Below are 13,995 nucleotides of genomic sequence, written 5' to 3'. Positions count from 1 at the left end.
GGATTCAATAATTGTTGGCTATGTATCAGATTTGGCGAAGAAAATGTTTTTTTTTTTTTTTTTGAATCTATAGCCTTCAAATCTTCGTTTAAATCCAAGAACTGGCTGCCACGTATGTTTTTTTGCTTCTTTCTTCGTGCTACGCCAGGGTAAAACCACATACAATTTCTACGAGATTTCGTTTAAACTTCAAGGCATACTAGATTTTGTTATGGACCAAACCGTCAAATTGTGTGTCGATGTATTGGTGAGAAAGAACATCATAAGCCCACCTGATATATACACTCACTTTGAGCCTGATGTTGAAATAATATTGATCAATCATTCGGGTTTAGTATCCATTTAACAGTTACGCTCTTCTATATTGGATTTCATCATTTATGGAGTAGCCATGGATGGATGAAGATTTCTATGGCGGCTAGCAGATAGAAAGTTGCGGTTGCTAAAGACTTTGTATAAAACTTTTGACTCCCTAGTTGTCAAATAAAGAAGCTGTCAAAGTACAATGGACAGACCTAACCTGAAGTAAGTTATGGTATTATGGAACCTGTAGTAAGTTCTTCTTCGCCTGGTCAGACTTCAGACTCCTATGCACAAAACTGAATAGTGGGGCCCTTCACGATTCTAGTCAGTTTTTTGTATGGAGTTTGACAGTTGGAGGCTGAAATCATGTAAACACTCCATACAAAACCACACACAAACTAGCCTGCAATTTTCAGTCTAGATTATTCTAGGCACAAAGCTAGAATTAGATTCGAGTACCTGCTCGAAAACACGGTGTTGTTTACATTTACCCGAAGGTGCATTAAAGAGATCAGGTGGTGGAATCTAGAATCAAGTGTATGTAGTCCAGGTAGTCTCATAGGATGTTTTTTAAAACCAAATTTGAATATCACTTTTTGACAGAACGAGTGAAAACTTTGGCTCCAACGAGCTTTCTGGATGCTTGACGAATACTCAAAACACTCTTAAAATCTTCATTCAGAAGCAGAAGCTATAAAAATCAGTCTTCTAAATTCATACACCTTGGGATAAGCCCACCTGTACATTATACTCACTTAGATAGCTGCTCGAAAACTGCTATACAATGTAAACAGCTGACAGGCTGAAATTTCAGCCTACGAACTTAAAACGGAAAGGGTTTCAGTATCATATAATTCCCCAATAATTGTCATTGTTCGCAGAATGATTAATTAATGTGAAATGAAGAACAAAGAATTGCATTTCCTGCCCAAAATAATAGTAAATGGGTGATTCCAGTTCCAAGGAATCACTTGACTTGTTAATCCAAAATTAAGCTCTCGGTGTTCTTTTTTCTTGGCGACCAAAAACTGCGCCAACGCAGCCCAAAACTACATTACTTGCCTAGCCAGCCTAATAATGCCTGCACAATCGGCTACGGCAGCATAATGACTTGCTGACTTGCCAACTAAACCCCTCACCAACCAGTCGGTCACCACCATTGAAACACTATTTGTTTCATTCATTAATCACAATCTTTTCCTTCCCTCCCCAACCCGAGAAATACTCCACCCCGTGCTACATATCATATCAAAGTCATGGCATCGGGGCGCGCCGGTGGGGATTCCTGCTCGAGTTTTGCTCGAGAATGTGGCCAAGCACACATTCCCAACACCCGCAAAGAGCTGGTGAGCAGTTTTTGCCTTATAAAAGCACGCAAAAAACCCCCAACGAAAGCATAAAACACCAACCACCAAGGATCGAGGACCGTTGATGAAGTTTTCCCTCTTCCTTGCACCCGCAACTGCTCCCAAGGGGAGAGCACACACTCTCGACCGATAACGAAACGCTTCGAAGAAGGCGGGGAGGCAAATAGACAAACATCATCACTAGGAAAGATCGTCACACTTGTCCATCCGGCCGGCCCGCCGCCACCACTTCTAATTGTCCCGTGCTTCGGTCACACAACGGTCGCCGACTGACCGACGACGACCACACTTGACGCTTTCAATTGGTGGTCCTTCGTTCAATTTCGGTTTTGGGAAGCGAACGTAAGGCGCAAGCTGCACGCTGGTGGAGGGTGTATGTTAGGTTCCAGTTTTTCGCCTCCCATACACAACAACATCGTTCATCAGAGATTGCAATGTATTCATCACTCTTGCTTTTTGCCTCTCCTCCTCGACTTGACCCAGATGAGGCAGGCGAAAGGGCAGTCTCCAAGCCGTGTCCAGCAGCCTGGTATATTCTTGGAAGAGCGTTAGAGCGAAACACAGCACAGATGAGACTGTCGAAACCAGAACGCGGGCGCAAGAATGGGGAGAAAAGGGCGCAACAAAAGCTCATCAAGTGACGGTTCCCATAAGCGGAAACAATAAACATGCCAGGGCAAACAGTGATAAGCATAAACGGGCATAGGACGGTGGTACACACGAAGGGCAACACGAAAGGATCGCATAAAACAAAAGCGCGTGAAGCAGGAATAAATCTAGCGCAAGTGAAATGAAGAGAAAGAAAAAAACCATCAACAACCAGCGGGAAGAAATAAAACCTTAGAAAATGGTTGCGCCAAGTCCTGTGCAAACGTAACACAAATATGCGCGCCTGGACGCTTGCAATACGGGGGCAGAAGGAAAAAACGCGCCAAAACACTTAGCCCCACGCGAGCGTTATTCGCGCGTTCAAAGGGAAAACTCGACTGTGGAGTAGTAGTACTGGCAGTCGGGAAACGTAAACAAGTTGGCAGGCAGCAGCAACAGAAGTGGCAGCAAAAAAAAAGTACCTAAACGCGCCAACAAAGTCCTTCCCGGTAGCCTTCGACACGACTGGAAAGCACATATCCCACTACTACCCACCACACCAGTAGCAGCAGCTACTGCAACGCCCCTTCTTGGTCTTCTAATGGCATTTTCAGGCGCCACTAACACCCGCTCCCAAGAACTTGAAGGGCTCTTAGAAGCGAAGTGGAAGTGGAAAAGCAGGCAACACAAACGGCCGGACAGGAGCACAGCAGTACCGGAGGAACTGTGTCAATTATTTAATGGAAATTATCAAAGCAAACGAGCAAAGCTCGTCACCGCCGTTTTTCCACGCGAAGGCAACGGTCCTCCAAACGACCGGGCGGCTCCGCTTCTGTTTGACTTTGCGCTATACACGCTTCTTTTTCGTGTTTGTTGCCGACTTGCCGAGGCGGATCTGGAGAGTGTCGTTAAGGTCGGCAAGTGGCGAGGGCACACCGAAAAACAGTAACTAGCACCGGGTGGAAGCTTATGATTGCTGCTGTTGTCGTCATTTTCACTGAAGCTAACAGGAAGTGTGATTTCCGATCTGTGGTGCGGGGACTGTACTTTGACCGCTGGGCTAAATCGTGTCGCCTATTTTCCGGAACGATGCAGAATGGAAAAGAACATAGCTTTCCTCTCCAGCCGGAAGATATTAGATTTGGCCGGTAATTTATTTACTGATTAAATTCCAAACATTTCTTCCCCGGGGGGGAGGGGGGGGGGAGGGTTTCTAAATGTTAAAGTATCTCAAAACAAGTAGTGATTGTATGTACCGAACATACAAGATGTCTGCAAGTAAGGGACCAAAAATGATTTTTCTTTTCGGATACCATCTCAGTTTGGAATCATAAATTCTTGAACATTTTGGTGCCATGACCAGGATAATTTTTATCTTTTCTGATATTTCTCCTGTATCTGTCATCACCACAATGAATGAAAATTAGAACTAAGAGGTCGTTGGACTATGAATGGTATTGAATTAATAAAATTTAAACAAAAAATATTTTGGTGCCGTGACCAGGATGTCACTCAATCTAGAGCACAGCGTATCAAAGCAAGCTGTTCTAAGTCATGCCAAGAGGAAATAGTTGTTCATTTCGGTGCCATGACCAGGATACTTTCGCTGACATCGCACATTCAACTGATATCATTAAAAAAGTATTGAAAAATAAAAACATTTAATAATTCAACGAAAAAAATCAACAAACAATTTTTTGATGATGCAGCGGATTAAATGGACTCTGGAAGTGATGTAAGTCTTATTGCAATGCTCAACGAACGTATTATAGCTCAACAAGTATTGCCCTATAAACGATTCAACTGCTGGTGCCATGACCAGGATATTACTCAATTTAAAGCTCCGCTCAATAATGATTCGTAATTTGTAAATATTTGCAATCAGATATGTTTTGTGTTGATATTAAAACCCGTTCCTTGCTCTCGCCTTACAGTATATCGATGGGATCGCTAACGTACATCGAACACCCCTAAAATCCATCCCGTTCTCCCTACCCCGCACTCATGGTTAACTAGTGCGCTTCATATTACTTACCAAGCACATTCATAAAACTAGCCCATAAAACGGAACGATCAGAATACTTTCGCCCTGGCATCATCTGAGCATCAACTGACACAACACACCACCCCACCAGGGTGGTGCTGAATGGCGAAAAGCCATGAAAAGGAGCATTCATTCCATTCATGCATGTATCGTGCCCATTCCAGCGGGAAAGCGAGAAAGAAAAAAAAAGCAACGCAACAAGATGCTTCCAAAGTGGAAAAGTGGAGCAGAACCTTTTCATCCTTCCCCTTTAAGCACCCGTCCCCACCCGTGCCAAGGGGAGTCCGTTCGAAAGCTGTGGCAGCCGTGAGTGAGAGAGGAACTAAAAACCGATAATACCCCTTTTATTCAACCATACCAGAACACAGACGACGAATGAAGGTACGCTTTACGTAAAACGATGGAAGGGACACCAGCAGCAGCAGTAGTAGTAGAACACCATTTGCTACTTCCTTGCCCCCTTCTCGTGGAAAGATAGTAGAAAAAATTAATCAAAACGGTTCACCCAACAACACACAGATGCGTCTGGAAACGAGGTGGAAAAGCGATGTTTTCGTCCTCCTTCTCCTGGCGGGTGTGAAGCAAAAGTTTTCCTTCGCCCCGTGTATCCGGACTCTTTACAGCTGAATGTGAAAAAATAGCTCTCCTGTTCGTCCCCGAATGCACAATCACACTTCTGCCGTGGGATGTGAAATTGAAAAAAGCAAGACCCCGGCAACCCCCCGAACTGGGTGCGCTACATGTCCCAAGCGCAAACCGACCGTATGTGTCTCAAGCCTCAGCGAGGCAGCTTTGTAAAGAGCCGTCCTTCTCCACACGGTCCGGGGGAAGCAGAAGCGACGAGACAAAATAGGCAAAGCTAGGATTAACCATTATGCTGGAGGAGCACGGATGAGGGGGATGAAAAAAGAAGTAGATAACTATCCCCCACACCCTTCCTAGAGCGTCACCACCACCACCGGCCGACCAAAACTGAAACTCCAAACGAGCGTTGTACAACGACGACAACGACGACATAACAGTCAGTTTGATTACGATTTCATAAAAGCGATCGAACGCCTGGGTGCAACGCAGAGAAAGAGGACGAGGCAATGGACCCCATGCATCTTCCCCCCCTAAGAGCTTTACTTCGCTCGGGTCTTCTTCAAGGTAGCTAAAGCTCTCTGAAGCACCGAATTAACAAGCCACTACAGGCAGGCAGGCAGAAGTACCACACAGCAGGCTCCTCTCCGCCCCCCGGCTGCATAAAAGTATCGCGCGACCAAATATCCAAACGGCACCGAAACGTGAGGATCCTGTGCGCCCTGTGCGCTTGGTCCAACAGCAACCAGCAGCTCAGGGAATGGACTGCAAAAAAATATTGTACAGGAGAAAACTGCCTCCTTTTTCCCAGGGAAGGTCCTCCACCCGGAAGGCCTTGTGGCGCATCTTTCCTTTTTTTTTTGCTTCGCTTCCACACTCGCTCCCCATGCTAGCCCATGCTGTGGGTGTAGATGTAATTGAAAAACTTTGCCAAAGCGCTTCAGCTTGTTTCGCTTTTTTTTCTCCCTGGTCTTTGCCTCTGCCCCTGGAAGGGAGGAGTTCCTGAGGCTTCCAACTACGAGACACGCGGTAGGTGAGACACAGCGATGGATGAAGAACAGATTTTGCCATGTTTTCCACCACTCACACGCACACACAGACATAGGCACACTGCCCCGCTTGAAATGGATCCTCGTCCAATGCCAAAAGGAACTTAAACGCAGAGCAGCATACACTCTGGTTCAACGCGTCCCCGTGACAAGCAAAATGGAGTACACGCACACACCTACACAAATTCAGGTTTTTTTTTGGGGATTCTCTATTTCTATACACACACTAACTCTATAATGATATCATCCGCCTTATTCACCTTCCCCTAAAACCGACGTCCTTCGGGATGACTCCTTCATTTCAATGACTCCCCGCCGACAGACGCGACTTCAGCAGTTTATTCCCTCGTTTCAATCCTTTTTTCGGCCCAAAAAGGGTAGCATACAAAAGCGAGAACTTGATTTTTATCGCAAACTTTTTCCGGTCTCAAGATGAAGCGAATAAAACGAAGAGCTTGAAAACGAGTGCAGCCAATTGCGTTGCGTTCCGGTCGCGAAAGAGAGTTGTACAAAACGACAGAAATGCATAACTGCCACCGACATAAATGCGATTTGCTTCCCCCGGGTCTCGGTACAGCGGCGAAGAATGCAAAACAGTTCCGGCAGCGGCGACGGACACACCTCAACGGGGTTGGAAAAGAATTTCAATTTCAAGTGCAGCACAAAAAATGATAGAAGGCTAACTAGAAACGATCTTTCCCCCAGCTAATCAGGACGACGCAAGCAAGGCATTCTAATTCCTGAAAACTTAATTAACCCGACCGCGCGATCCCCGAAATCAGAGCCGACCCCGCATCCCTCGAGAGGATATTGTCTCAGATCTTGCTACTAGTGATGGGAAAATTGAAGATTTCGTCGGAATCGATTCCGGCTAGGTACGAAGTTTTCTGGAATCGATTCCGAAATTGGTTCCGGAATCGGTTCCGCGACCGATTTCGGAACCAATTTCGGAATCGGCTCCGGAATTGGTTCTGGAATTGGATCCGAATTTGGTTCCGGAATCGGCTCCGGAATCGGAATAGGCTCCGGAATCAGAATCAGCTCCGGAATAGGAATCGGTTTCGAAATTGGCTTCGGAATCAAAATTGGTTCCGACATCGGAATCGGCTCCGAAATCAGAGTTGGCTTCGAAACGGAGTCCATTTCGGCATCTTCATCTTCCATTCCGTTTCTGGAGTCAAGTTCTGATTTCGGAGCCGATCCCAATCCTGGAATCGATTCCGGAGTCAACTCCGGAGCCGATTCCGGTCTCGGATCTGGAATCGGCTCCGGATTCAACTCCGGAATCGGCTCCGAAACCAACTCCGGAATCGGCTCCGGAATCGACACCGGAATCGGAATCGATTCCAGCATCGGAATCGGCTCCGGAATTGATTCCGAACACGGAATCGGAAACGGGTAGGTCCGATTCCGAGCTCCCACCACTACTTGCTACAGATGCTACGATATCTTTGTAGGCCATCGTTCCTAGCTGCAATTTTGCACTTTTTGCACACACAAAAGAATCCCTCCAATACCTGGTACAGCTTGTTGACGACTAGTTACCGGAGGGTAGCCTTAAAATCCGCTCTATCCGGAACATGCTGTCAACTAGCCCGGACAACTCCAGCAACGGCAAAGATAATTCCCGAAAGTGTTTGTGGCATCGCACATCAGCTTGACTCCTGGATGGATTCTGATTTCCTATCCCTGCGTCTCGAAGCTCAAACAAGCAACAACCAGCAGCAGCAGCAGCAGCAAGCAAAGATCATCCATCACACACGCGCACGCCATGTTAAATTACCCAACGCTTTGCAGCAGAGCGCGTCCCAGAGATGCAAAGAATCAAAAAACTAAAATGCAACAACTCAGCAAACGATGATAGCCCGCTCGCTTACGGGGGCACAACAAGTGCAAGTGACGCAGCTCCAACCAACAAAGCGATTGCTCCGAAAACTGCAACACAGACAGAGCGCTCCAGAGTGTGGCGCTGCAGCAATTACTCACTGTCTGTTGCAATGGGAGAGTCAGAGGTTGAAGAACGTCTGAGCAATCCGCTTTGCTAATCCCTTCAGAAGCGAAGCAATTAAACTGGAATGCATATCCCCAGCACCCAGTTGCTCCGAAGAAAGCTTGGCAGCCGACTTCAATTTTTAGCAAAAGAGATCACTCTCCAAACAGGCAGCGGAAGTTGTGAGTGTGGTTTCATATTGATTCATTTCTTCCGGCACGTTTCGGCAAATCCGAAACACGATTTACACACCCAAAATGGAAACTTTGAAAGTGATGCAACAGAGCGCATGTGGCAGGTTATGGTGCGCAATAAAAGGACCTAACCCTAGGAAGAAGTTTTAATGCAGCCCCAGAGCCTTAAATCAGATTGGTGGTAGCTTCGATCGGAATTTCTTTCCACGAACTCTCACGAGCTGATGAAAAGGTTAGCATTTCCAACGCAAAAGATTACGCCAGCGATGTAAAGTCGTTCGGCTTATCCAAACTATGTTGTACCTCGCCCCCCGCGTGCCGAGAACTCGAACACAATTTCACTCCAGGCACCAAATGCACGTGTATCGGAGGGCATTACATTTTGTACCATGCTGCCATGCCATGTATTCCCCAAAAAAAATCGGATTACTGCTTTCCTGGTACACACGCACCACAACTCGGGGATCTCTCTAGCCGTTACAACCGACAGACACACACACGTGGCACACCAGCAACAAAGCTGTGCTGCTCTCCTCACCGTGTTCCGTTCGCCGGTTGTACATGCAGCAGCAGACATTCCGGTATGTTCACGGTGTTCAAGCTGACAAAGACTATTATTGCTGCTAGTGTTGCCGACATACCGTAGGCACCCGGTGTGAAAAAGGGCAAAGTGTTATGCCGCGTGTGATTGGGCTTCACGTGCATGTAAAGAGTTCCTAAATTGGCTGTGACAAATGCGCCCTCTTCTTGGCGCCTGTCTGGAGGAAATCAAATGATGTTCCTGCATTGCCAGGATTGTTTTGGGGCGTGGCGCTCGATTCAGAACGATTGGAGGATTGGACACCGTTTGGTTTAAGTAATCAAACTTTCAACGTCCCTTATCTATATCATGGCAATTAGGGTTATTCTGAGAATATATTTCAATAAACGGAGCAGCCATCTTTTTGGTTAGTTTTCCTGTAATAACCATTTGCAGTTGCTTAGTGCGCAAATGATTCCAGTGAAAATGTTGCTACAAACTCCGGATCACTGTTTGGCAACAAATGTCAGCTTAGTCGTTGTTAGAATTAGCCCGAAAAGGGCTAGACATGGCAACACAAATGTTCTATCCCATTATGCTATGTGCGCAAGAGCATACGGAATTCGGCAAATTACACACACGCACATACTACAAAAACGGTAAACTACCTCAAACTATTACACCGAAAAATATTAGTAGATTCGCTTCGAAACATGCAGCAGGTTATCAAACGCTATCGGTCATTTCCAGGAATTATTCATGCATTTATGGCAATTGAAGCATGCAATGCACACCAAATTTTATGGTTTATGTTTTGCAACATGTAAGCAGAGCATTCCCGAGAACATATTCCGACTTTAACAGACCCCAACATCATTTGGCAACGCATCCATGCATCGTAAAAGGGATGCTTCATCGTATTTTTATCGTAATGGTAGAATAGGGCAATTATACCAGTTTTCGGTATGTTTACTAAACACCTGAAATTAGGCACAATTGCGGGAAACAATTACTCAAAGCACAATTTTGATACAAACGCTACCATTGTTCGTTATTGATACGTAAAGTTGCACATCATTCCCTTACGGATTTAGCAAAATATCAAATAAAATGTGAAGAGAGAAATATTTTGCGACCAATTTACTGTCAGCTAATAGTTCGGCTTAATAGTAAACTAATGAAAGTATGGTTTTGGTTTAAAACTCATAAGGATGAAGAATACAATCCCATTTAACTGAAATTTAAATCTCACTATAAATAAGTATTTCTTCATTTTAAATGCTGCCGTAAAATAGGTAATTACAATACAAAACCTAGTTTTGTTCAATAGATTTCAATGTTTCATCGCAAGACATCTAACTTGCTTTCCAAAATTAACCTATAATAGTTCATAAGCAATTGTTTGAGGTGTAAATTATGTGTTTACATTAGTATTTTTAATTCGTTTATAACAAAGTGGTGCAACAGGAATATTGCAGGTAAATATGACAGTTAGTACATCATTTCCAGACATTTAGATGCGTAGATCAGGCCATTAGGCTCGAAGCATCCACACAAAACAAAACCAAATCCACAAATTCTTCCACATGTTTCTTGTATGTGAAATTATTGAAGATTCTACAATTCTTCCCTAATAATTGTACAAGACTTCAGGCATTGGATTTCATTAGGTCTGGTTTGAATTTCGTATAAAAGTAGAGAATACCTTGAATTAAAGCTCCAGATGCCGTCCACTCATAGTAAAAAGGCAGCATCTAATCAAGGTGAGTGTTGGGACAGACAGAAATTCCGAGTAAAACATACTTCCAAAGCGCATCATAGAGAGGATATCAACGTCAGGTATTACGAAACTGATGTCTTTCGACTGTTTTCCAAGGAAAATTCATATAGATTGAAAACCACCCCCAGGATAACGCTCTCAAGTTACAGGTTTAATCTCATACCTGATTCCTTTGAGAACTACCAAAAGACCTATTCCTAAGCGTTTTAGTATTATAGGTACTCCCTTTTCCGCTGATTTCCAAATTGAATGTCTAGCAAGTTCCGAAAAGACTCCCCAAGTAATTCTCAAAATCAGTCCCCAGTTCGGCCTAACATCTTACAAGGTAGGCCATGTTCAACCAGCAATGATATCATATTAAAACAAATTCAATAACCCTCCAGCCAACTCCCCAGCTGTTTCCCAAGACATCTCTCCAGTGGGAACTCCCGCAAATTCTGTAATTCTACACCCTGAACCAAGCCTTACCTTTCCACCGATGGTCAGCTGGTAGCCCATGAGGGTCGGCGCCTTCAGCTGCACCGGACAGATGAAGCCGAGGTCCCGGTGCGTCCCGACGAGCCCACTGCCCGGCGGTCCACCAGCGCTCACACCACCACCCGCCACCACCCCGGACGTCTTCCGGTGCGGTGGTACATACGGTGCAGCGGCCACCGTTTTCATCGGATAGCCACCGCCGGCACTGCCGGCCCCAGCACTGCCCGCCCCAACGCCAGCCGGGCTCGTCGGTATCGGGGTCGGCGTTTCGCTCGCATTGTGCTTCGACACGCACAGCTCCTCGCCACCGTACTCCGGGAACTGCGAGCACTCCAGGTTCTCCGGCCACGGGAAGTTGAACGTTTTCATGATGCTCTCGCAGGCCCGGGCACTCTCGCACAGGCTCCGGCAGGGCGGTATCGGAAACGGCAGTATCGTGCAGACGGGCGCGTACAGCAGGCAGAGGAAAAACTTCAGATCCGGGCTGCAGTCGATCTTGACCAGCGGCACGTACTGGTGCACCTCCAGCGCCGCCTCGTCCTGCTTCGTGTGCCCGAACCGGTTCGGCATGATCGTGCGGTTGTACGGGATGCCGATGCAGAACGGTATCGTGATCGGTTCGCACCGGTTGTGATGCTGGAACTCTTCGCCGGCGCTGCCCGTTTCCGTCTCGCCGCCGTGTGCGACGATCGTTTCCTGCTGCTGCAGCTGCTGCTGGATGGCCGTCGATGCTAGTGGGAGCAGCAGCACGCACCACAGCAGGGCGGCCACTCGTAAAGCGGCCATTTTTTTGTGTTGTTGGTTGGCTTTATACACACGCTTCACCCACCTCTTCGGAGATTCCACACAGCGAAAATCACCGCTTTCACACACTTACGCACCCGGCGAGTGCAGCCGCTTGCTTCGATGCAGGATTTGCCTAACAACTGACCACATATGCACTGTGCTCATCAATACAGACACACACACACACACTAAGGAATTATGCAGAACAACAGTGAGACCGGTGGTAGAACAGGTGCCTCTTTTCGCTCCTTCTTTCTTTTCTTTTTACCACCTTTGCACACACACACACACACACTTTTTTGTATTAAATTCTATCACACATTAAAGCACCTCTTTTCACACAGCAAACGAAAAGGCAACGCGAAAAGACAGACAGACGAAAATAAAAACTGCATAAACACAACACACACACTCACACACAGCTACACTGACGTACGTGCGCACGTTTCTTTCTGCTCTCCGTTTTGCGGCGTTTGCACACTAACACCAATTAAACGCCGACAAACGCCGACCCACGCATACGCACGAACACACACAGCCACACAAGCACTACAGCGCGTACGGCGCTCTTGTAACGCATTCACCCGGTCTTTTGCCGGGGCTGGAGACAACCAGAAAGGGAGCGAAAGGAGAGGGGGGAAAACACTCCAGCGCACAAATTCACGCACACTATGTAACACAACAACCCCTGGTAGGCTGGGATGATTTCGGGGACCGACCGACTGGCAATTTTAGCCAACCCCTCTTCACGCCGGTGGACGGTAGTTTGCAATTTTCTCTTCCAAAGCAGGGAATTTTCCACGCCGCCTCTTTTTTTGTTGGCAATTGTAAGCACGCACACGGACACACGGGGTTTTTTTACTTGTAAAGCCGGCTGTGTTTCCCTTTTTTAAAGCCGTTTTATTTGAAAGGTGTTGTTTTGGCTGGAGGGGAGATGATTTTTGATTCGAATAAAAACACACTTGAAACACGGCAAAGGATGCACAGCACTTGCTGTTTTAGCCGCTTTGCACCTGATTGCACACACACCCACAGCGGCCGGCAACGGTCTTGCCGGCTGTTTACACTGTGCAGCAGCAGCAGCAGCTACACATACACACCCGGAAACTGGAAAATTATTCAAACCTTCTTTCGAAACGTGTGATTATTTGTGTGTAAAATTATTTATCTCACTGTAACTAAACCACACCAACTGCTGCTTCATACGTAAACACACCGGTTAAACACCAACGCGCGCGATTTTTGCTTCACATTTTTTCACTCAAAAGCGCACCGCAACACTGCACCGCGAAGGGCAATTTTTTTCTTTTCAAAGCACCGGAAAATTCCCTTAATAGCAGGGGGCGTTTTATTTATTTTCTAAAACCGCGCACCATACACCCGCGACGCGACAGAACACAATTTGCCGGATAAAACGGCGCACACGGACACGGTACGAGATGCGTCCTCACGGTGACGCTGCTAGCGGTCTAATGAAAGCTTGGTTGCTGTTCATTCGCGACTCAAAGCAACACTTGCTTGTGTATGTGCTCTTTCTTCTTTTAACACGCCCCGCTACATAGGGAAGGCTCTGTGTAAAGAAAGAGAGCGCTTCATGATGTAGCGTTCTCTCATTCGGTTGTAGTCGCTTTCTTTGTCTTCCGCACGGGCTTCACGAATGAACCTGTAATTTTGTGTGAAAGAGAATGTTAAAGCTCAGTGGGTGTATGCTGCTGTCTCTTTCACGGCCGTGCTTGAATGAATTCGTGGTCGGGATTGAAGAGGATTGACGCGACATACCAAAGCTTTACAGGGGCGGTCTCGTAGTTTTATACGAATTACTTTATTTGGTAGAAAATTATAAATATTTTGTAGTCGTGAGATTTATATTTGCTAAATGTAAAATGAACATTTTTTTTACTAATTAATTTATCGTTATAATCTATTTGTTTATGATACTCAATCATGATAGGAATAGATGCAAGAACACAAATTTACAAATACTTACAATTAATCAACAGCAAGGACTTATTTGATGCATAATATCCTTATTTGATGTAAAAATCGCGCGCGTTGGTGTTTATGCGGTGTGTTTACGTATGAAGCAGCAGTTGGTGTGGTTTAGTTACAGTGAGATGAATAATTTTACACACAAATAATCACACGTTTCGAAAGAAGGTTTGATGTAACAAGGTAAGAATAATTAAAGCATAACGTTTGTTTGACGTAGCGCAAGTTAGCATATTACTCAATGGATAGTTTCTTTACAGCTAAATCTTTTGACAAACATGGTTAAATGTAGTGTCTTGTATACAATTCTTAAAAATGACTTATAT

At 45.8% G+C, this 13,995-nt stretch overlaps 1 protein-coding gene across 1 annotated transcript in view; it reads right to left on the bottom strand.

Moving 5' to 3' along the window:
* LOC1278320 (frizzled) overlaps window positions 1–13,167 on the bottom strand; it is a 237,979-nt gene extending 224,812 nt beyond the window's left edge. Inside the window, exon 1 of the mRNA XM_061654703.1 lies at window positions 10,886–13,167. Coding sequence (XP_061510687.1) covers window positions 10,886–11,680 — 795 coding nt within the window. The 5' untranslated portion in view covers window positions 11,681–13,167. The remainder of the gene's footprint in view (window positions 1–10,885) is intronic.
* Window positions 13,168–13,995: the final 828 nt, after the last annotated feature.

This window comes from Anopheles gambiae, chromosome 3 (assembly GCF_943734735.2).
Source record: "Anopheles gambiae chromosome 3, idAnoGambNW_F1_1, whole genome shotgun sequence".
NCBI classification, from domain to species: Eukaryota; Metazoa; Arthropoda; class Insecta; order Diptera; family Culicidae; genus Anopheles; species Anopheles gambiae.
The sequence above is the reverse complement of the archived record's forward strand: the minus strand, read 5'-3'. Positions and strand labels throughout refer to the sequence as shown.